A 25,344-nucleotide genomic window follows, 5' to 3' on the forward strand; every position below is an offset into this window, starting at 1 on the left:
ATTAATTTGATGAAAATATGTTTCTTTACTGTCTTAGAAATAGTCAAATGAAGATGCAGAAACAAAAAGCATTATGATGGGGACAAATTAGTTTGTAGCCAAGTTAATTAAAATCAGTTAAAAATACATATTGTTTGCAAGCATGACATATTGTTTACAAGCATATTTTATAGCCAGCCTTAGTCTTCTTCTCTGCGAAACCGAACACAAGATTGCTTCAAAAGATTGGACCAGCTGCAAGAATGTCTTCTGTCAATTTGTTGTCTTCACCAATCTTGTAGTCAGTGAAGGTTTCAAAATTCTTCTTGAACAATCCAGCCAGCTTCAACAATGTCTCTTTGTATGCTGCTTTGTCTGACCACTGCAAAATAACAAAACATCCAATGCTAAGAAGATTTTGAAAAGTGTTAGGCTCAAATAACATGTAAAAAGCAAGAGTTCAAGGGAAACTAACCGTGTTCTCAGGTTCGAGAATTTCTGAGGGGACTCCCTCCAATTCAATTGGGATCTCAAGTCCAAAAATCTTAGTCTTCTTGTACTCAACATTCAACCGGCTTCCAGAGTGAATAGCATCAATAATTTTTCTTGTATAGGATAGTTTAATGCGATTTCCAGAACCATAGCTGCATTTTGACGGAAGCATAAACCAAGTTAACTTCAGATTCTATATAAAGAAAAAAAATCAACATTTTAATAAAAATCCTGAATGCATACCTTCCACCAGACCAACCAGTATTAACAAGCCATCCAGTAGCACCATGGTTTTGCATTTTTTCAGCAAGCATTGCTGCATATTTTGTAGGATGTAGCATTATAAACGCTGCACCAAAACAAGCCGAGAACGTTGCCTGTGGCTCTTTTATACCCTCTTCTGTGCCAGCCACCTTCATTTATGATCCATATAAGAATTAACGAATGAAAGATATATATTATCCTATTTAACACTAACACTTCAAGTTGAAGGTGTGTCTGAGTATCCATCACGTGTCAGTATAACTGTCATGTCTGGTGTTTTTGTCAGTGATTCATAGACATTACTAAGATATATCGGAGAGTGAGTTACACATTACCAAAGCTGTATATCCACTGATGAAATGATACATTGTCTGTGACAGGCTTAGTTTACTAACTGGGGGAAGCACGCCAAATGCATCACAGGCCAATAGTATCACATTCTTCGGGTGAGGACCAACACAGGGTAACTTTACATTTGGAATGTACTCAATTGGATAAGCCGCGCGAGTATTTTCTACCATACAAAACAACAATGTTATCATTGCTCAACCAAGAGAGAACGTTGGCAACTAAAGCAACTAAAAAACAAAGTTGTTAGTTACCTGTAACTGATTTGTCTTCATAATCAACTTCTCGAAAATGATCGTCAAAAACAACATTTTCCACGACTGATAATGCAAGTGATAAAAAAACATATCAAACAAATATCTCTCGTATGAGGTAACTAAAGATGAAAATAGATATTAAAGTAGCTTCATATTAATACCTGTACCAAACTTGATAGCATTCCAGATATCAGGTTCTTTTTCCCTAGATAGATCAATGCACTTTGCATAGCAACCACCTTCAATGTTTGAGACACCATCCTCACTCCAACAATGCTCATCATCTCCAATTAAATATCGATTGTGATCCGTTGAAAGAGTGGTTTTTCCAGTACCTAGTATAGACGATGATAAGAAAAAGAAAAGGTTAAAACATCATTGTAACTCTTTCGTTTAACTACGATAATATTTTTAAGGATTATCAACAATATTAGTGTGACCTGGTATGTAATGTGTGTCAGACAAGGGTTATTTAAAATATGGTTTTAAAATATTTTTTTTTAATTTTATTTACTTATATTTTTAATTTTTACTTATATATATACCTGAGAGTCCGAAGAAGAGAGCAACATCGCCATCTTTGCCCATATTGCAACCGGAGTGAAGCGAGAGGATTTTACGCTTCGGCATGAGATAATGCATGAGACTAAAAAGACCCTTTTTCATTTCACCAGCATACTGTGTTCCAAGAATCACCATTTCTTTCCTTGCAAGATTAATATCAACGCTCGTTGAAGATGTCATGTAATGTGTATAACGATTACACGGAAACTGTCCTGCATTGTAAATAGTGAAATCCGGTGTTCCAAATTCCTCAAGCTCTGTAGGAGTTGGTCGAATGCACCTGCCAATATGCACATTCGGTTAAATTTCAGTCCACATTCGCAGTTACAGCATGAGCATGCAAATAACAAAGTTAGAACTTACATGTTGTGCATAAAAAGTGAATGATAAGCTCTAGCAGAGACAATCCTAACTTTGATTCTGTTCTCTAGATCCCAGTTCAAGAATTGATCATTCACGAAAACCTGCAAATTCAATTATATCATTCTCTTAATTAGAATCTTCTCCATTTTCATATTCAATCTTAATTACATTTTTAGTCTATAAGTGAGAAATGTGACCTTATCCAAAGAGTTCAAGTAATCAACAGCTCTTTCTCTATTCACCATGAAACTGTGCTCGTCCATCTCAATATTCGGAGAACCCCTTCAAAACATAACAGTTTTTTAGATAAAATTACACTCGCAGTCCCATAACCGAATTTCAAATTCAAACTAGTCCTTAATATGAAAACGATGCTTACTTTCCCCACCAAAGGTCATTCTCAGTGAGGTCATCCTTCACCACACGCTTATCTTTCGGACACCGTCCAGTCTTGGCCCCTGAAAGCGTGGCCAAGGCTCCGGTTGAAGTTATGAACGAGCCTTTCTCGTACTTTATGGCTTGCTCATAAAGTTCTGCACCATTCTTCCACATTAGCATATAATTTTGATATATAAAAAATGAGTGAAAAGAGAAAGTAAAAGAGAACCTGCTGGGGAGAGATTATAGAGAACATGAGTGAACTTCATGGCACTGTTGTTAGAACAAGATTTGTTCTGATCAATTATCTTAGTTTTGATGATAACAATAATATGAATTTTGCTTAAGATAATATGGTACTCTAATCCAATGCAATTTCCCTTTCAGGAAATATATAAAGAGTATGCATAATTCAGCGCTCAGAAGCTGTGTCTCAAAGGGTTCAGCATGCAACATCAGAACATGGTCTGGCAAGACATCAGAAGATGGTCGAAGCAGAATCAGAACATGGGTCTATGGAAGCATCAGAAGAACACGAGATCAGAAGCACTGAAGTTCTGATGGTATCACGCTCAGAAGCACTTCAAGGTCAGAAGATCAGAAGATGCTCTGCACCAAGCTGTTTGACTCTGATGATATTCAAACGTTGTATTCACAAACATCAGATCAGAAGGAAGTACAAGTGGCAAGCTACGCTGACTGACAAAAGGAACGTTAAAAGCTATTATAGGCTACGTCAGTAGACACAGCGTGAACAAGGCTCGAGGTAGTTGACAAAAGCGTATAACATTAAATGCGATGCTGTACGGAACACGCAAAGCATTAAATGCACTCAACGGTCATCTTCTCCAACGCCTATAAATATGAAGTTCTGATGAGAAGCAAGGTTAACAATTCTGACGATTTGCAAAACAATTAACTTGCTGAAACGCTGTTCAAATTCAAAGCTCAGAAACTTCATCTTCATCAAAGCTCACTACATTGCTGTTGTAATATATTAGTGAGATTAAGCTTAAACGTTAAGAGAAATATCACAGTTTGTGATTAAAGCTTTTAAGAAGCAATTGTAATACTCTTAGAATTGATTACATTAAGTTGTAAGGAACTAGAGTGATCGTGTGGATCAGAATACTCTAGGAAGTCTTAGAGGTTATCTAAGCAGGTTGTAACTAGAGTGATCGTGTGGATCAGTATACTCTAGAAAAGTCTTAGAGGGTATCTAAGCAGTTGTTCCTGGAGTGATCAGTGTGTGATCAGAAGACTCTGGAAGACTTAGTTGCTGACTAAGTGGAGAACCATTGTAATCCGTGCGATTAGTGGATTAAATCCTCAGTTGAGGTAAATCATCTCTACGGGGGTGGACTGGAGTAGTTTAGTTAACAACGAACCAGGATAAAAATAACTGTGCAATTTATTTTTATCTGTCAAGTTTTTAAAGCTACACTTATTCAAACCCCCCCTTTCTAAGTGTTTTTCTATCCTTCAATTGGCATCAGAGCGCCGGTTCTAAGGTGCAAGCACTTAACCGTGTTTAGAAAAGATTCAGGAAGAGAAAAACGCTTCAGTAAAAGATGGCTGATGAAACTGGAAAGTCTACACCTGCATCTACATCTGGCTCTGCTGAGCAACACAACGGTAACAATGGTTATACTAGACCGCCGGTATTTGATGGTGAAAATTTTGAATACTGGAAAGATAAACTGGAAAGTTACTTTTGGTCTAGATGGTGATCTATGGGATCTTCTGATGGATGGTTACAAACATCCAGTAAATGCCAGTGGCGTAAAGCTGACAAGGCAAGAAATGAATGATGATCAGAAGAAGCTTTTCAGGAATCATCATAAATGCAGAACTGTTTTGCTGAATGCTATCTCTCATGCTGAGTATGAGAAGATATCTAACAGGGAAACGGCCTATGACATATATGAGTCCTTGAAAATGACTCATGAAGGAAATGCTCAAGTCAAAGAGACTAAAGCTCTCGCTTTAATCCAGAAGTATGAAGCCTTCAAGATGGAGGATGATGAAGACATTGAAAAGATGTTTTCAAGATTTCAAACTCTTACTGCTGGATTGAGAGTTCTTGACAAGGGATACACCAAGGCTGATCATGTAAAGAAGATCATCAGAAGCTTACCCAGAAGATGGGGTCCTATGGTGACTGCATTCAAGATTGCAAAGAATCTGAATGAAGTTTCTCTGGAAGAGCTTATCAGTGCCTTGAGAAGCCATGAAATAGAGCTGGACGCAAATGAGCCTCAAAAGAAAGGTAAGTCTATTGCATTAAAATCCAATATCAAGAAATGCACTAACACTTTTCAGGCTAGAGAAGAAGATCCTGAAGAATCAGAATCTGAAGAAGAAGATGAACTGTCCTTGATCTCCAGAAGGCTAAATCAACTCTGGAAGAACAAGCAAAGGAAGTTCAGAGGCGTCAGAAGTTCAAAGAAATTTGAACGTGGAGAATCTTCTGATGACCGAAGATTTGACAAGAAGAAGGTCATGTGCTATGAATGCAATGAGCCTGGACACTTCAAGAATGAATGTCCAAAACTTCAGAAGGAAAATCCCAAGAAAAAGTTTCATAAGAAGAAAGGTCTTATGGCAACCTGGGATGAGTCAGAAGATGATTCAGACTCTGAAGATGAGCAGGCTAACTGTGCGCTGATGGCGACAGAAGATGACGGATCAGAATCTACATCAGAATCAGATTCTGAAGAGATATCCTTGGCTGCAAAAAGGACAAAGCACAACATGTCATGGTACCTGGACTCTGGATGCTCACGACACATGACAGGAAGAAGGTCTATGTTCCAAGACCTGGTGCTTAAGTCTGGAGGAGAAGTCAAGTTTGGAGGAGATCAGAAGGGCAAGATAATTGGCTCTGGATCTATAAAGTCTGGTAACTCTCCTTCCATTTCTAATGTACTTCTTGTAGAAGGATTAACACATAACCTCTTATCTATCAGTCAATTGAGTGACAATGGTTATGATATAATCTTTAATCAAAAGTCTTGCAAGGCTGTAAATCAGAAGGATGGCTCAATCCTATTTACAGGCAAGAGGAAGAACAACATTTATAAGACAGATCTGCAAGATCTTATGAGTCAGAAGGTGACTTGTCTTATGTCTGTTTCTGAAGAGCAGTGGGTCTGGCACAGAAGATTAGGTCATGCTAGTTTGAGAAAGATTTCTCAGATTAACAAACTGGATCTTGTCAGAGGACTCCCTAATCTGAAATTCAAGTCAGATGCTCTTTGTGAAGCATGTCAGAAGGGCAAGTTCTCCAAACCTGCATTCAAGTCCAAGAATGTTGTTTCTACCTCAAGGCCATTAGAACTCTTGCACATTGATCTGTTTGGCCCAGTCAAAACAGCATCTGTCAGAGGGAAGAAATATGGATTAGTCATCGTAGATGACTATAGCCGCTGGACGTGGGTAAAATTCTTGAAACACAAGGATGAGTCTCATTCAGTGTTCTTTGATTTCTGCATTCAGATTCAATCTGAAAAAGAGTGTAAAATCATAAAGGTTAGAAGTGATCATGGTGGTGAATTTGAGAACAGATCCTTTGAAGAATTCTTCAAAGAAAATGGTATTGCCCATGATTTCTCTTGTCCTAGAACTCCACAGCAAAATGGGGTTGTAGAACGAAAGAATAGGACTCTGCAAGAAATGGCCAGAACCATGATCAATGAAACCAATATGGCTAAGCATTTCTGGGCAGAAGCAATAAACACTGCATGCTATATTCAGAATAGAATCTCTATCAGACCTATTCTAAATAAGACTCCTTATGAATTGTGGAAGAATAGAAAGCCCAACATTTCATATTTCCATCCTTTTGGATGTGTATGCTTTATTCTGAACACTAAAGATCATCTTGGTAAGTTTGATTCCAAAGCACAAAAATGTTTCCTTCTTGGATATTCTGAACGCTCAAAAGGCTACAGAGTATACAATACTAAAACATTGATTGTAGAAGAATCAATCAATATCAGGTTTGATGATAAGCTTGGTTCTGAAAAACCAAAGCAGTTTGATAATTTTGCAGATTGGGATATTGATATATCAGAAGTTGTTGAGCCAAGAAGCAACGCATCAGAAGCAGAGCTTCTCAGAAGCAAAGAATCTGAAGATCAAGTATCAGCTTCTCTGGAGAATCTAAGCATTTCTGAAGAACCATCTGTCAGAAGATCATCCAGACTCATCTCTGATCATTCAGAAGATGTCATTCTTGGAAAGAAGGATGATCCAATCAGAACAAGAGCATTCCTTAAGAACAATGCAGACTGTCAATTAGGTCTTGTATCTTTGATCGAGCCAACTTCTGTTGATCATGCTCTAGAAGATCCAGACTGGATAATTGCTATGCAAGAAGAACTGAATCAGTTTACAAGGAATGATGTTTGGGATCTTGTTCCTAGACCAGATAGATTCAATATAATCGGTACAAAATGGGTCTTCAGAAACAAGCCCAGAATGAGAAGATGAGAAGTTCCTATGTATGGGTATCTTCTGAAATGAAATTTTTTTAAGACGTTCTGATTAAAATCAATTAGAAATTGTGATTCAGTTATTACTAACGTTTCATTGTCTAAGTTGATTCAGAATCTCTTCAAAAGCAAAACAGCTGTAACTGGCTATCCAGATGGTAAACACGTGTTCACTATTCCTGGACAAGCGTGCGTGCAGTTGAGGGGACGTCTACTTAGGTAACTGTGCAAATCACGTCTTTTGTCATTATTATCTCTCCTCATGTCACGTAACATTAAATGCTTTTCATCATTTACTCTCCTTCAGTTTTCTTTTTATATTCTTCAAACGTTTCTTTTCCCTCTTATATCTCTCTCACTTTGCATTCAGTTTCTTTCTCGTTCTCTCTCTTTGCATTCATATCATAAACCCTAGCAGTTTCCAATATTTGGAACTTCATCATGAATCCATCGTCAAGCTCTGGGAATCAAGATAATGATCGGAAACAAAAGAGAAAGGCAACTGCTGATCCAGAAACCAAACCAAAAAGAGTAAGGATCACCTCCCTTGACGGTACCCCTCAATCACCTCCCTCTTCAAAGACCTCCACCACCTCTTCCTCCTCATTCATCCTCTCGGAACCACCTTCTTCACCATCTGATATCTCCTCTCCTTCAACCCATCCATCAGATATTTCTTCATCTCTCTCACACCTTTTTCCCACCAGAACACCTAATCCCTATAGTGTTGTTCTTCCCGACTCCAGGTTCACTGTCAACACTCCAACCCCTACCACTCAATCATATCTGTAGCTTTTACATTCTGATGTAAATGGCTGGTTGGAGATTCTGGGTGCTGCTCACCTTAACCATCTGGATGAGTATGCTACAAGCAACCTTTGGGATACCTTTCGTCAGGATTTTCTGGTTAGGGCTACAGACACTCAGAGAAGGATCATGTCTGAAGCTCCTGGTATTCGTGGTCTTCGGTTGGAAGTTGGTGAAAGCAGCTGTCACCATCTCATCAGGAACAGAAGTGTTCTTGAGAAGAAGATACCTGCAGAGGAGTTGGAAGAAGAAAATCTCTGCAGAGACATCGTGGTGTGGAGACCATGGTTTCTTGTGCTGACTGGAGATTTTCAGTGGCTGTTCAACTGGTTCAGAATGAACCCTTCTGAAAAAGCACCTCACATGGTCTTTCCAGTAGTGGTGTATCCTGCTGAAGTTGCTGGTCCTACTCCTCCAACAAACCTAGCAGCTATTCTTCAAGCATTGGAAGATGGAACTTCTGAGCTGCCTGAACCAGAATATGCTAAGGCTACTTCTGAGTCAGACTCAGATGAGGAAATGGAAGATGCACAAGCTGAAGATCTCCCAGAAGATCACCCTGCTGAGATTGCTGTCCCTTTTGGCAGAAATTCAGGTGCCTCTTCTTCTGGTGAAACCTCAGCTCTGATGGAGACCTTGGAAACTCTTCATCAGAATCAAGCTATGCTGGCTTCTCGTTTGGACGCGCAAGAAGTAGCCAATGCTGAGTTTCGCTCCTTCATGGCAAGGCAAGCTACAAGCACTGACGGGATTCATGATGTTCTGGCGCGGATTTTGCGTAGGCTAGGATCTTAGTCCTTTGATCTGTGTAGTTGTCTTTCCTTGTTGCATCTGTTTTTCCTGCATCCCTCTTTTGTAATCTTTCTTTTTGATTATCAATGAAAAGTTTCTTTGTTTTTACATTCCAGTGATTTTATTTGTCGTTTTATTCATATGAATCTTTTGAAATATTCTTTTTGATGTTATGACAAAAAGGGGGAGAAGATAAATGATAAATGATTTGATTAATCTAATCAGTTGCTGGGTAAAGCTCCCACACATTTACTAACAAGAACTGCAAGTTCTATATGGTTTAAGTGTTTTGCAGGTATAAAGAAGTGAAGAGAATCTTCAAAGCAAACACCAGAAGCAAAACCATAAGATGTGTTATTCTGTAAAAAGAATAAACTCATGGAAACTGAAGCAAGCTGAGTGCTGTCAAGCTTCAGAAATCAGAAGCAAGAAAGAAGAATGAATCAGAAGCACAGATAATAGAATTTGATCCATATTTGCCTATTTGCTTTGACAAAATTCTATTTGCTCTGATACATTATTTTAGCCTATATGGCTCTGATACATATCATGTGTTCTAATATACATTTTATGTTCTGACTCGTTCATGCTGACTTTTGTCGTTTAGTTTTTGTTCTGTAACATTTCAGGATGTAGAGATGCTCTGATGATGCTCTGGTACATTCAACAATGTTCTGATACAAATCTAGCATGAAGTGATGTTGGTAGAAATTCAAGCTCTGAAGCTATCCGAGGGAAGCAGAAATCAGAAGCTGTGAATGTTCTAAAGATCCAGAAAACTCAAGTTCTGAAGCTGTCCTAAATGGAAGCAGAAATCAGAAGCTGTGAATGTTCTGAAGATCAAAGAAATTCAAGTTCTGAAGCTGTCCTAGGTGGAAGCAGAAATCAGAAGCTGTGAATGTTCAGAAGATCAAAGAAATTCAAGTTCTGAAGCTGTCCTAGATGGAAGCAGGAATCAGAAGCTGTGAGTGTTCTAGGGATCTAAAGAAATTCTAGTTCTGAAGCTGTCCAATGGAAGCAGAAGTCAGAAGCTATGAATTCTCTGAAGACAGAAGCTTATGTGATCGTCTCTACCGAAATAATCAGGGAAGTCTTTTATTAAAGTTCTTCGAGTATTTATTTCAGGGGGAGATTATTTATCTCAGGGGGAGATTGTTAATCTCAGGGGGAGACATATTCATATGCTTATGCTATAGCTGTGTAATTTGTCTTTTGCCGTCTGCTCTTTCTGATCGCAAATTCATATCATTTATATATGTTTTTGTCATCATCAAAAAGGGGGAGATTGTTAGAACAAGATTTGTTCTGATCAATTATCTTAGTTTTGATGATAACAATAATATGAATTTTGCTTAAGATAATATGGTACTCTAATCCAATGCAATTTCCCTTTCAGGAAATATATAAAGAGTATGCATAATTCAGCGCTCAGAAGCTGTGTCTCAAAGGGTTCAGCATGCAACATCAGAACATGGTCTGGCAAGACATCAAAAGATGGTCGAAGCAGAATCAGAACATGGGTCTATGGAAGCATCAGAAGAACACGAGATCAGAAGCACTGAAGTTCTGATGGTATCACGCTCAGAAGCACTTCAAGGTCAGAAGATCAGAAGATGCTCTGCACCAAGCTGTTTGACTCTGATGATATTCAAACGTTGTATTCACAAACATCAGATCAGAAGGAAGTACAAGTGGCAAGCTACGCTGACTGACAAAAGGAACGTTAAAAGCTATTATAGGCTACGTCAGTAGACACAGCGTGAACAAGGCTCGAGGTAGTTGACAAAAGCGTATAACATTAAATGCGATGATGTACGGAACACGCAAAGCATTAAATGCACTCAACGGTCATCTTCTCCAACGCCTATAAATATGAAGTTCTGATGAGAAGCAAGGTTAACAATTCTGACGATTTGCAAAACAATTAACTTGCTGAAACGCTGTTCAAATTCAAAGCTCAGAAACTTCATCTTCATCAAAGCTCACTACATTGCTGTTGTAATATATTAGTGAGATTAAGCTTAAACGTTAAGAGAAATATCACAGTTTGTGATTAAAGCTTTTAAGAAGCAATTGTAATACTCTTAGAATTGATTACATTAAGTTGTAAGGAACTAGAGTGATCGTGTGGATCAGAATACTCTAGGAAGTCTTAGAGGTTATCTAAGCAGGTTGTAACTAGAGTGATCGTGTGGATCAGTATACTCTAGAAAAGTCTTAGAGGGTATCTAAGCAGTTGTTCCTGGAGTGATCAGTGTGTGATCAGAAGACTCTGGAAGACTTAGTTGCTGACTAAGTGGAGAACCATTGTAATCCGTGCGATTAGTGGATTAAATCCTCAGTTGAGGTAAATCATCTCTGCGGGGGTGGACTGGAGTAGTTTAGTTAACAACGAACCAGGATAAAAATAACTGTGCAATTTATTTTTATCTGTCAAGTTTTTAAAGCTACACTTATTCAAACCCCCCCTTTCTAAGTGTTTTTCTATCCTTCAACTGTCACTGACAGTAATGGTTGGTGTGATACGTTGGTGAGGCACATGAGCAACTCTTTGTGTTTCTGATCTCAAAGTTGGATCTCCCTTCACTACTTTGGGTCCAGTTTCTCTTGTTAATGAAGCTAGAGATGCACTGTTTCATCAAATTAATTCATGTCATTAATCATTGAATTATTATCAGATAATGTTTGCGTACTATATATTTTTTTCACGTATAATCGGATATTTTTTGCATGCAACTGAATAAACTAATCCTTCCAACCAAACGAACTACAATAGACCGTAAAACTCTGTCAAGAGAATTTAACACTAACATAATAGAATATGCAGTGTGATTTAAAGCCAATGACAGAAGTGTATTCCGCAAAATTACGATAATATTTTATTTTATTAATTTATTTCTCTAAAAAAAATACTTAAAAAAGCACTATTAACAAATTTATATAATGAAGTGATTAATTAAGAAATCAAGTTTTTACATAATGAAAATGAAATGCTTAGATCATGTAATAATTTATTATAACATAATGAACATTCAAAAACATGAAAATTTGTTAGCCAGACCACATACCTAATGGATTCAAGTTGTTGTTTGTGACGCTCTTCTCTGGAATAAGTATTTAAATCAACCTGAGATCCGGCCCTGGGAGTAGCATTTTTCTTCCTTTGTAGTGAATGAAGCTCATCAATGGTGTTAGCCTTAACCGTTTGAATACTTCCCTCGTCGTCGATATTTTCCATTATAGCTTTGTCTTTGGTTGGCGACATCTTGCGGTTATCTGCCGATAACAAGACACACATCAACACACAAATTTATAACATGAGACTATGCCAGGTAAGGTTTATTATGATTCAAAGTTACATAAAATTGCGACAATACATGCATGCATGTGTTACATAACTATAACCTATAAAGTATGACACTGTGAGATATTGGATCGAACTCTAGTATTGTCGAAGGGTAGCTTCTTGGTTCGACAGTTCGACAGAGTTAAGCATGAAGTCGAAGGATTGTTCACATGCTGGTGTCGAAGTGTGCATGCTGTAGTTGAAGATGGGTCTAGCATGCAGATGTCGAAGATGCTAGGGTTGTTAGCATGTTAAATTAGGTTTTAGTGTTTAAACCCTAATTTGTTAAGTTAGCTTGTTTATTAAGTTGTCTTGTGTAATGGGCCTTGCTGAAAAAGCCCATTAGTTAGTATGTTAGGTTTTATTATAAATAGCATACTAGTCTCTCATCATTGCTAAGCTGCAAATCCTAATTTAGGGTGAGAGAGGTTATTTGTTATTCTTGTAAACTTGTAATCTTGTTTTAAGAGAAAGTGAAAGAATAGCAGTTATAACCAATTTTTGTGTTCCTCTTCTTCCTTGTCCTTTATTCATCCCTTATTTTATACTTTGTTCGTGGCATTGAATTCACAACAAATTGGTGCGGTGAGCGTGGAGAAGATGCCTTCAACAAAGTATGAGATTGAAAAGTTCACCGGAGTGAATGATTTCGGTCTGTGGCGCTTGAAGATGAAAGCCCTACTGGTTCAGCAGGGTTGTTTGGAAGCGTTGAAGGGAGAGGCAGCCATGAATGCTGCATTAACGGCAGCGGAGAAGACGACTATGATTGAGAAGGCACACAGCGCAATTTTGTTGAGCCTTGGTGATAAGGTTCTCAGGCAGGTATCAAAGGAGACGACGGCATCAGGGTTATGGGTGAAACTTGAAAGTTTGTATATGACCAAATCGCTGGTAAATCGACTCTACCTGAAGCAAGCTTTGTATTCATTCAAGATGATTGAAGACAAAGTATTGGCTGAGCAGTTGGATATGTTCAACAAGCTGATTCTTGATCTTGAAAATATTGATGTGAAGATCGATGATGAAGATCAAGCGCTGTTACTATTGTGTTCTTTGCCTCGATCACATGCTCACTTCAAAGAAACTCTCTTGTATGGAAGGGAGTCCCTGACGTTTGAAGAAGTTCAATCAGCCTTGTACTCTAAGGACTTGAATGAACGAAAGGAGCATAAACCTTCGACTGTTGGCGAAGGTTTGGCCGTTAAAGGAAAACTCTTACGAAAGGATGGTAAGTTCGACAAGAAGAAAGGCAAAAGCCAGTCGAAGTCTTACAGTGGCGAAGCATCTGGCATTCGATGCTATCATTGTAAGAAGGAGGGTCACACAAGAAAGGTGTGCCCTGAACGCCTGAAAGATCATGGAGGTAAGGATAATGGCAATGCAGCCATTGTTCAAGATGATTTTGAATCATCTGATGTTCTTGTAGTTTCAAGCAGTGACTCGAGAAGAGAGTGGATTATGGATTCAGGGTGCACTTGGCACATGACTCCAAACAAAGACTTGTTCGAGGAATTATGTGATCAAGATGGTGGATCAGTATTGCTGGGAAACAACAAGGCTTGCAAGATTGCAGGTATTGGATCTATTAGATTCAAGCTCCATGATGAGTCAATAAGAATGTTGACTGAAGTCAGGTTTGTTCCTGATTTGAAGAGAAATCTGCTTTCTCTTGGTGAATTCGACAAGAAAGGATATGTTTTCCAAGGAGAGAAAAGTATCCTAAGAGTCATGAAGGGTTCGAAGGAAGTCTTGAGAGGCGTGAAGAAACAAGGCTTGTATACCCTTGAGGCTGAAGTTGTAAGTGGTTCGACAAATGTTGTATCCACGAAACCTTTGTCGAAGACAGAAATCTGGCACATGAGATTGGGCCATGTCAGTGAAAGGGGTCTGGTCGAATTAGGGAAACAAAATCTGCTTGGTGGAGACAAAGTCGAAAAGCTGAAGTTTTGTGAACCCTGTGTACTTGGAAAATCTTGCAGAGTGAAGTTCAACAAAGGCAAACAAAGAACACATGGATCCCTTGATTACATCCATGCTGATCTTTGGGGGCCTGCAAGGTGTGCATCACATTCAGGAGCAAGGTATTTTCTATCCATAGTAGATGATTATTCCAGAAAATTATGGGTATTCATCCAGAAGACTAAGGATGAAACTTTTGAGAATTTCAAAAGTTGGAAGACTCTGGTTGAAAATCAGACTGGCAGGAAGGTCAAAAGGTTGAGAACCGACAATGGCCTTGAATTTTGCAATGAGGCATTCGACAGTTTTTGTGCTGCCTTTGGTATTGCAAGGCACAGAACTACTGCAGGTACTCCACAGCAAAATGGTTTGGCTGAAAGATTTAATCGAACTATTTTGGAGAGAGTCAGATGCATGTTGACTAGTGCGGGGTTAAAGAAGGTGTTCTGGGCTGAGGCTGTTTCGACAGCAACATATCTGATAAACAGATGTCCTTCGACAGCGTTAGATATGAAGACACCTGAAGAAGTTTGGTCGGGACATCCACCAGATCTCGACAAACTGAGAGTATTTGGCTGTGTAGCCTATGCTCATTTTAGGCAAGACAAGGTCGAACCTAGAGCTCTGAAATGCATGTTCATGGGATACCCTGAAGGAGTCAAAGCTTATAGGCTATGGTGCCTAGAGTCAGGTCACAGGAGGTGTATCACCAGTCGAGATGTAGTTTTCAATGAAGCTGAAATGGATTTTAAGAAAACTGATGATGTTGGTCGAAGTACAGAAACATCTGACGAAGAGCTGGAACAGGTAGAGATTCCTGTTGAGGTGGAGCATGTTGATGCTGAATTGCATATCCCAGATGAAGTCGAAGAAGAAGCAGAAGATGCTGAAGTTGAGGAAACTGACGATGACTACCTATTGTCGAGAGATAGGTCGAGAAGAGTCATCAAGCCACCTCAGAGACTTGGATATGCAGATCTTATAGCTTATGCCTTAATCTCTGCAAGTGAGGTTCTAGACGAAGAACCTAGAGACTATAAGGAAGTTATGAGGAGTCGAAATAAGACTGAATGGCTGAAGGCCATGGATGATGAGATGAAATCTCTTCATGATAATCATACTTGGGAACTGATCAAGAAACCTGTTGGGGCAAGGTTAGTCAGCTGTAAATGGATTTTCAAAGTTAAGGAAGGAATTGAAGGAGTGACGTCGAAAAGATACAAGGCAAGGTTAGTTGCAAGGGGTTTCACTCAGAAAGAAGGTGTCGACTTCAATGATGTGTTTTCTCCTGTTGTGAAGCATAGGTCCATTCGAATGTTGCTTGCCATGGTGGCACAGTTCGATCTTGAACTGGAACAGATGGATGTGAAGACTGCGTTCTTGTATGGTGATTTAGATGAAACGATCCTGATGAGGCAACCTGAAGGGTATGTCGAAAAGGGGAAGGAAGATTATGTGTGCAAGTTAAAGAGATCTTTGTATGGGCTGAAACAATCTCCTCGACAGTGGAATAGGAGATTCGACAAGTTCATGGCACGCATAAGTTTCATTAGAAGTCAGTTCGACCACTGCGTTTACTTCAGATTTCGACCTGGTAATTCATTTGTTATTTTGTTGCTTTATGTGGATGATATTCTCATAGCAAGCAACAGTGTCGAAGATGTGATGAGGGTGAAGGCTGAACTCAATAAGGAGTTCGATATGAAGGATCTGGGAGCTGCTTCCAGGATTCTTGGAATTGACATTCGAAGAGATAGAAAGAAGTCGAAGTTATGCATATCTCAAGAGGCATATCTACGGAAGATTCTTGAAAAGTTTGTAATGTCGAATTCGAAGCCAGTTGTGACTCCAACAAACCCTCAATTCAAGCTGAGTATTGATCAGTGTCCCAGTACTGATGTGGAAAGAGCCTATATGAATAGCATCCCATATGCTAATATAGTTGGTTCTTTGATGTATGCTATGGTTTGTACTAGACCCGACATAGCATACGCAGTAAGTCTTGTAAGCAGGTACATGGCGAATCCTGGAAAGGCTCACTGGCAAGCATTGAAGTGGATTTTAAGGTACATAAATGGGTCTCTGAATAGAGTCCTAATTTATGGTGGAGCCTTGGGTGAAGATAGTAAAGCAGTAATAGAAGGATATGTCGACTCTGATTATGCAGGTTGTATGGATTCCAGAAAATCTATTTCTGGATTTGTTTTCACTATGTTTGGCACTGCAATTAGTTGGAAAGCAACACTTCAGAAGGTTGTTGCTCTATCAACCACTGAAGCGGAGTATATTGCCCTAACTGAAGCTGTGAAAGAAGCATTGTGGCTTGAAGGTTTTGCAAAGGAGCTAAAACTTCAAGGTCGAGGTATCACTGTTAAATGTGATAGTCAAAGTGCAATACACCTGTCGAAGAATTCAGCCTATCATGAGCGAACTAAGCACATTGATGTGAGGCTGCATTTCGTCAGAGGAGTAATCGAGCGTGGAGAAGTCCAAGTGCTGAAGGTTTCGACTGAAGACAATGCTGCTGATATGATCACCAAGACATTGCCGAGTTGCAAGTTTTTCCACTGTATGCAGTTGATAAAGCTGCATGAAGAAAGCTAGTTTGTTCCTTGACGTTGTAGAGTTAGGTCCAAGGTGGAGATTTGTGAGATATTGGATCGAACTCTAGTATTGTCGAAGGGTAGCTTCTTGGTTCGACAGTTCGACAGAGTTAAGCATGAAGTCGAAGGATTGTTCACATGCTGGTGTCGAAGTGTGCATGCTGTAGTCGAAGATGGGTCTAGCATGTAGATGTCGAAGATGCTAGGGTTGTTAGCATGTTAAATTAGGTTTTAGTGTTTAAACCCTAATTTGTTAAGTTAGCTTGTTTATTAAGTTGGCTTGTGTAATGGGCCTTGCTGAAAAAGCCCATTAGTTAGTATGTTAGGTTTTATTATAAATAGCATACTAGTCTCTCATCATTGCTAAGCTGCAAATCCTAATTTAGGGTGAGAGAGGTTATTTGTTATTCTTGTAAACTTGTAATCTTATTTTAAGAGAAAGTGAAAGAATAGCAGTTATAACCAATTTTTGTGTTCCTCTTCTTCCTTGTCCTTTATTCATCCCTTATTTTATACTTTGTTCGTGGCATTGAATTCACAACAGACACAAACACATGACACAGACACAAACATGTATAGACACAACTTCCATTAGAAATATCTATGCAACAATAATGAGGGAATCATAATTTGGAGGTTGTAGCATGAAGAGAGAACGTACCTAGTAATGAGATATAGTAATGAGAAAGAGAGAAAGAAAGAAATTGGAATGAGTATGAATGAAAGTAGAAGGTTTTGATGATGTGGCTTTTAAACCTCTGATCCCTAAGCTTAAGGGCTTAGAATAGAAAATTTCCAACACATTATCCAACGGAAATGTTGTTTAGTCAGTTTCCATGACAGTATTAATTTTCATCCATAGACCTATTTTTGCAAAATGAATTCACTATTGGTTGTTTCTTGTTTGTATATGCGCATTTAGTTAAAGCTAGAATACAAAGTATTGTCGAATAGTGGCTATATCACTACAACGTAGTGAAATTTGAATAAATTGCTATTATTTGCAATTTACATGCCTGGGGCTTTTTGCACATATTGACATCTAACTACATACTTTTCATTCTTGCGATCAATAGGATTTTTACAATGATTTTTTTAGTTGGATTAACATTTTTGGCTTGCAGTTCTTATTTTTTTAACAATTATTATAGTTTCTCCTATTCCCCCGTTTTAAGTTTTCTAATAATTTACGTATCCAGTTTATTTTAGTCACTTCCCCTTCAAATTTTGATCGAACTCCCCAAATTCATCACAGGCCAATAGTATCACATTCTTCGAGTGAGGACCAACACAAGGTAACTTCACATTTGGAATGTACTCAATTGGATAAGCCGCACGAGTATTTTCTACAATACAAAACAACAATATTATCATTAATCAACCAGGAGAGAACGTTGACAACTAAAGCAACTAAAAAACAAAGTTACTAGTTACCCGTAACTGATTTGTCTTCATAATCAACTTCTCAAAAATGATCATCAAAAACAACATTTTCCACGACTGATAAAACAAGTGATAAAAAAACATATCAAAACGCATATCTCTTGTATGAGGTAACTAAAGATGAAAATAGATATTAAACTAGCTTCATATTAATACCTGTACCAAACTTGATAGCATTCCAGATATCAGGTTCTTTTTCCCTAGATAGATCAATGCACTTTGCATAGCAACCACCTTCAATGTTTGAGACACCATCCTAACTCCAACCATGCTCATCATCTCCAATTAAATACCGATTGTGATCCGTTGAAAGAGTGGTTTTTCCAGTACCTAGTATAGACGATGATAAGAAAAAGAAAAGGTTAAAACATCATTGTAACTCTTCGTTTAACTACGATAATATTTTGAAGGATTATCAACAATATTAGTGTGACCTGGTATGTAATGTGTGTCAGACAAGCATTATTTGAAATATGGTTTTAAACGGTAGTCTGCAACCGCAGTTGCAATTGTAGAAGGTATATATGTACCTGAGAGTCCGAAGGAGAGAAACATCGCCATCTTTGCCTATATTGCAACCGGAGTGAAGCGAGAGGATTTTGCGTTTCGGCATGAGATAATGCATGAGACTAAAAAGACCCTTTTTCATTTCACCAGCATACTGTGTTCCAAGAATCACCATTTCTTTCCTTGCAAGATTAATATCAACGCTCATTGAAGATGTCATGTAATGTGTATAACGATTACACGGAAACTGTCCTGCATTGTAAATAGTGAAATCCGGTGTTCCAAATTCCTCAAGCTCTGTAGGAGTTGGTTGAATGCACCTGCCAATCCATACATCTGGTTAGATTTCAGTCTGCATTCGCAATTACTGACGCTCGCGCAAATAACAAAGTTAGAACTTACATGTTGTGCATAAAAAGTGAATGATAAGCTCTAGCAGAAAACAATCCTAACTTTGATTCTGTTCTCTAGATCCCAGTTCAAAAATTGATCATTCACGAAAACCTGCAAATTCGATCACATCATTCTCTTAGAATCTTCTCCATTTCATATTCAATCTCAGTTGCATTTTTAGTTTATAAGTGAGAAAAGGGACCTTATCCAAAGAGTTCAAGTAATCAACGGCTCTTTCTCGATTCACCATAAAACTGTGCTCGTCCATCTCAATGTTCGGAGAACCCCTTCAAAACATAACAGTTTTTTAGATTAAATTATATTCGCTGTCCTTTAACCGATTTTCAAATTCAAACTAGTCCTTAAAATGAAAATGATGCTTACTTTCCCCACCAAAGGTCATTCTCAGTGAGGTCATCTTTCACCACACGCTTATCTTTTGGACACCATCCAGTCTTAGCCCCTGAAAGCGTGGCCAAGGCTCCGGTTGAAGTTATGAACGAGCCTTTCTCATACTTTATGGCTTGCTCATAAAGTTCTGCACCTTTATTCCATATTAGCATATAGTTTTGATATATAAAAAATGAGTGAAAAGATAAAGTAAAAGAGAACCTGCTGGGGAGAGATTACAGAGAACATGAGTGAACTTGAGGGCACTGTCACTGACAGCAATGGTTGGTGCGATACGTTGGTGAGGCACATGAGCAACTCTTTGTGTTTCTGATCTCAAAGTTGGACCTCCTTTCACTACCTTGGGTCCAGTTTCTCTTGTCAATGAAGCTAGAGATGCACTGTTTCATCAAATTAATTCATGTCATTATTCATTTAATTATTATTATTATTATTATTATTATTATTATTAATATTTGCTTAATATTTAGATATGTTTGCATACTATCTATTTTTTCAGGTATGATCTTGATATGTTTTCATAGACATAATGAACATTCAAAAACATGAAAATTTGTTAGTCACAACACATACCTGATAGATTCAAGTCGTTGTTTGTGACGCTCTTTCCCGGAATAAGTATTTAAATCGACCTGAGATCCGGACCAGGGAGTAACATTTTTCTTCCTTTGTAGTGAATGAAGCTCATCAATGGTGTTAGCCTTAACCGTTTGAATACTTCCCTCATCGTCGATATTTTCCATTGTAGCTTTGTCTTTGGTTGGCGACATCTTGCAATTATCTATCGTTAACAAGACACACATCAACACACAAATTTATAACATGAGACTATGCTATGTAAGGTTTATTATGATTCAAAGTTACATAAAATTGTGACAATACATGCATGCATGTGTTACATAACTATAACCTATAAAGTACTGACATAGACACATGACACGGATACAAACATGTCTATGGACACGACTTCCATTAAAAATATCTATGCAATAACAATGAGGAAATCATAATGTGAGATATTGGATCGAACTCTAGTATGGTCGAAGGGTAGCTTCTTGATTCGACAGGATTAAGCATGAAGTCGAAGATTGTTCACATGCTTGTGTCGAAGATGCTAGGGTCGTTAGCATGTTAAATTAGGTTTTAGTGTTTAAACCCTAATTTGTTAAGTTAGCTTGTTTATTAAGTTGGCTTGTGTAATGGGTCTTGTGGAAAAAGCCCATTAGTTAGTATGTTAGGTTTTATTATAAATAGCATACTAGTCTCTCATCATTGCTAAGCTGCAAATCCTAATTTAGGGTGAGAGAGGTTATTTGTTATTCTTGTAAACTTGTAATCTTGTTTTAAGAGAAAGTAAAAGAATAGCAGTTATAACCAATTCTTGTGTTCTTCTTATCTTCCCTAATTCCTATTATATTTTGTTCTTGACATTGTTTTTCACAACACATAACGTACCTAGTAATGAGATAGAGAGAAAGAAAGAAATTAGAATGAGTATGAAAGAAAGTAGAAGGTTTTGATGTGGGTTTTAAACCTATGATCCCTAAGCATAAGGGCTTAGAATAGAAAATTTCTAACACATTATCCACCAGAAATGTTGTTTGGTTTGTTTCCATGGAAGTATTAGTTGTCATCCATAGACCTATTTTTATTAAATGAATTTTATTGTAAGTTTAAATATTTGCTCTAAATTTTAATCCTATCTTTTTTTTAATCTAACGATTTTAATTGATAATTTATATTCTCAAGAGAGCAAATTATTTTTTAAAAAAATTATACAAATAGAATCTAGCATCGTATAAATTTCAATCTTATAAAATTTATTTTATTTTTGTATTTTTTATTTTTAAAAAAAATTAATTTAGAATGTCAAATATATACATAAAAAAATAGACTTAAAAAAATTACTTTTAATTCCCGGAAATAAGCGAGTTGAACCTAATAAGATAAACCTAACGAGTTGAACCGAGATGTTCGTGAACTTCTAACAAGTCGAGTTTGGGCTGAAAAAAATTCGTGATGAGTTCGAACACGAACTCGATCAATTCTTAATGAGTCGAGTTTCAGCTGAAATAAAAGTTTGTGATTAGGGTTGTTCATGGTATAGTTCTTTATGAAAATCAAACTGTACTGAACCAAACCACAACAAATAATTATAAGAACTGAACTGAACCGTTTAAATTTATTCAGAACAGAACTGAACCAAACAAATGATTCGATATACCGGTTCTTAATTCTGAACCATTATTAATTTTTTTTTAAATTGTTTTTATAAGAAATCATTTTTGATTTTTCAAAATAATTTTTATAAGGGTTTTTTTGTCACCAATATATAATATAAAGTATTTAAATTTTAACAGGTTTATATTAAAATCATTAATCTATTTAAAATTTAAAATTATTTAAAATTTTATTATTAGGCCTTATATTACTTATATCATATTTTAGATTAATCTTTTAAAACCAACACATTAATAAAGACGTAAAAATAAAATATATTAACAAGTGAACAGTATATAACAATGATATTCTATTTAATCAAAGATATTCTATTTAATCATTTTTTAAGAATGACACAGTATATAAAAATGACATTCTATTTAATTGTTTTTCAAAGTTTCGTATGTAACAATGACATTCTATTTTAATGACATTTTTCAAAACCAACTAATTTAGAAAGCTTTTTTTTTTTATCACATTTCATTTGTACATTTTCTCTAAAACAACATTATTGATTATTAGTATTGATTTTATTTTAAATCACTAACACATTATAATATCCACTTAATTTCCATTATCAATATTTAAATAATTCTGTTTAAAAAGAATTTAATTAAAATACACTTGACAATATAAAGATTTTTCACACTGCCAATGAATCACAACCATTGATAAGTATAAAAGGTTTGACTTTTATTTTAACTTCTTTTAAAGTAATACAATTGGATGTTCATGATGTAATGATGGTGTAAAATTTTTTACACTGACAGTATATATCAATTAAACTCGTTTAAAAAAGTTTACTACTAAATAAATAACTTAAGTGTTGAAAAGGTTATTTAATTATGGATTAAGTTTAAATAACTTTTATGTTTAAAAAAATTTTACTACTAAATAATTTTTTAAAAAGGTTACTACTAAATAATTTAAAAGGATAAACTTAATTTAAAAGGTTACTACTAATAATGTTTAAATAATATTGAAAAGCTTACTACTAAATCTAATTCATATTTAAATATTATTATTTATTAGTAATCTTCGGTCCAAGCTTAATCCATAAATAGTTTAAATAACCTTTAGTAAATAAATATTTCTACTACTGTTTAAAAAAGTTTATATTTAAATAAACTATTTTTTTATATTTAAAATAAACTTTAATATTAAAATATTAATTTGAAGAAAATAAGCTTAACCAAAGTTTCAACATAATCAACTAATACCATATCATGGTTAATTAATTGTGGTTCGGTTTGATTAATCATAGTTCGGTATGATTAACTATAGATCGGGTTGATTATTGAATTATATAATAAATTGTGGTTCAGTTCATAAATGATATTTAATTTATTGTTGAAAATAATCAACATTTAATTTTTTTTGAAAAAATCGAGTTATTTCGAAAAAATCAATCTTTTTATTTTTTGGAAAAATCGATTCTTTATTTTCGAAAAAATTTGATTTTTCAACAAAAATTGACGTTTTTTATTTTTGAAAAAATCAACATTTTATTTTCGGTAAAAATCGACTTTTTAAAAAATTACTTTTTTGGGCAAAAATCGACATTTATCTTTTGAAAAAATCAACTTTTTTATTTTCGTAAAAAATCAATTTTTTTTTATTTTTGAAAAAAAAAGACTTTTTTTATTAAAAAACACAACTTTTGAAATTAAAAAAAAAAGACTTTTTTTTTATTTTCAAGAATAAAATTCAATTTAAAAACTTAAGTAACAACGGTTCGGGATTAATTTGAGATTAGTTAATTTCATAACGGTTCGGTTCTTGAACCGTTAATAAAATATAAGTTTGGTTCACTAACCATTAGTTATGGTTCGGTTATTTTAACTTCAGTTCGGTTCGGTTCGACGATTCAGTTCGGTTCATGGTTTGTTTTGAACAGCCATATTCGTGATGAACACGAACTCGAACTCGGCTAATTTTTAACGAGTCAAACTAAGTTGAGGCGAGTTCGACTCGACTCGACTCATTTCCTATCCTACTTACATAAATGAATTTACATTAGATTAGGAGAATTCTTCAGGTTGAATGAAATATAAATTACCAAATTTCTTTTAAATGAATTATTTTTTTCAAATTTCAATAAAAAAATGTTCTAATATTATAATTTTTAGGGTTAAGTAATTTTTAAGTCCATGAAAATATAGCGAATTTCGATTTTAGTCTCACTAAATTTTTCCTTTAAACAATGATCCTTCCAAACTTTTCCGTCCCTAAATTTGGTCCCTCCCGTTAGTTTTCATTAACGGAGACTTATGTGACACGCCACGTGGAGGATAGCTTGGCAAAAATTAGAAAACAATTGATATTGCGGGGGTTTTTAACCTCCCTAAACAAACCCAGAAAAAACAAAAAAGATATTGGTTGTGAACTTTTGTCAAACACTTTGCAAGCATGGTGCAAACTGAACAATGTCATCTTCTTTCTACTACATCTCTTTAGTTTCTTTAATCTCTCTATTCCAGTTGAGAAAAGCTTTAACTCGTAAGTTTTATCAAATTTTCGATAGTCGGAGGAATGGTCCAGAAAGATTATTTGATTGGAGAAGAATATTGTCCAAATTGACCAAGTTACTAATGGATGAAGGGATTGATCCGGAGAGGTTGTTATATAACAACTGAAAAGAGGAAATAGATTTCCGATTTCAGTGGGAATGCTACTGGTGAACGTTTTTTAGATTTTTCAGTCTACCTATCTCAGATGGCTAATTTTTGTTCTTTCATAATGTGCAAGCTAATTTGATACTATCCGTTAATATGCAGATTGAGAGGTCCATTATTGAGAGTTTTGGAGATGGAGCAGAGCTTGTATGACAAGTAGAGTTTATCTCTTGTAAGCTATAGTGAAAGATGTCAATCTTTATGTATTCAAAAATAGAACTCAAAGTGTCGTAATCTCATAACTAAGGGCCAGTTTGTTTCAGCTTTAAAATAATGGATTTTTTCTTTGTATTTTTGAAAATAGATTTTCTAAAACCGTTTTTCAAAATATTACAAGTTTTTTTATATTCGTTTTTTCTAAAATGAAACACTTAATTTGACATCCTATAACATAGACGTACATAATTGAAGACCAAAACTTAGTCAAAATCATAATTTTTTAAAAAAGTTGTATTTCAAAAATGATTTTTATAAAAATCTATTTGAAATAGCTTCAAAATTAAGTGATTTTTTAAAATTTTGATATCCAAATTTTTTTCCCACAAATAGATTAAATACCTAAAATCATATTTTAAGAATAACTATTCAAACAAAAATTTCATTTGAAGCTTTTATAAAAAGTTTCTTTGTAAAAAAAATTTTCACAAAATTTGGTAACACTATAAAAATTATTTTTAAAAAAAGCTAAAACAAACGGGCCCTAAATGCTTGGGAAAAATGAAGAAAACAAAGTTTAGCCATATGGAAAGCATATTATAGCTAAATAGAATCTGGAAAGCCATACATTTATTTAGATAATTTGTATGTAATCAAGAAGATCAAGATCATTCCTTGTAAAGAAATAAATTATAGGACAATATAATAGTGACAGCCTAGCTACACTTACTAAAATAAGAACTATCCTTTGCAAAAAGCAATACCATTTTTATAATTGTATACTATTTCATTACCATTGAAGGTTTAATCAATCTTTTGGATGCTGAAACAAATTTTGGATTATGTTATTTAAAACAGAAAACTAAGTATATATAATTCCTGACTTATAAA

At 35.8% G+C, this 25,344-nt stretch overlaps 1 protein-coding gene and 1 pseudogene across 1 annotated transcript; both read right to left on the bottom strand.

Annotated features, from left to right (window-relative positions):
- Window positions 1-217: 217 nt before the first annotated feature.
- LOC131641373 (phosphoenolpyruvate carboxykinase (ATP) 1-like) lies at window positions 218-12,005 on the bottom strand. The gene is made up of 13 exons (XM_058911683.1): window positions 11,809-12,005; window positions 11,247-11,370; window positions 2,875-2,941; window positions 2,647-2,800; window positions 2,465-2,549; window positions 2,268-2,368; window positions 1,886-2,184; window positions 1,502-1,675; window positions 1,338-1,403; window positions 1,071-1,249; window positions 715-884; window positions 455-623; window positions 218-361 (listed from the first exon to the last, which is right to left on the bottom strand). Exons 1-13 carry the CDS (start codon window positions 12,003-12,005, stop codon window positions 218-220), a joined length of 1,929 nt encoding a protein of 642 aa, XP_058767666.1.
- Window positions 12,006-17,857: 5,852 nt separating this feature from the next.
- On the bottom strand, window positions 17,858-20,145 carry LOC131641375 (phosphoenolpyruvate carboxykinase (ATP)-like; annotated as a pseudogene).
- Window positions 20,146-25,344: the final 5,199 nt, after the last annotated feature.

Source organism: Vicia villosa, unplaced genomic scaffold, assembly GCF_029867415.1.
Source record: "Vicia villosa cultivar HV-30 ecotype Madison, WI unplaced genomic scaffold, Vvil1.0 ctg.003701F_1_1, whole genome shotgun sequence".
Taxonomy (NCBI): domain Eukaryota; kingdom Viridiplantae; phylum Streptophyta; class Magnoliopsida; order Fabales; family Fabaceae; genus Vicia; species Vicia villosa.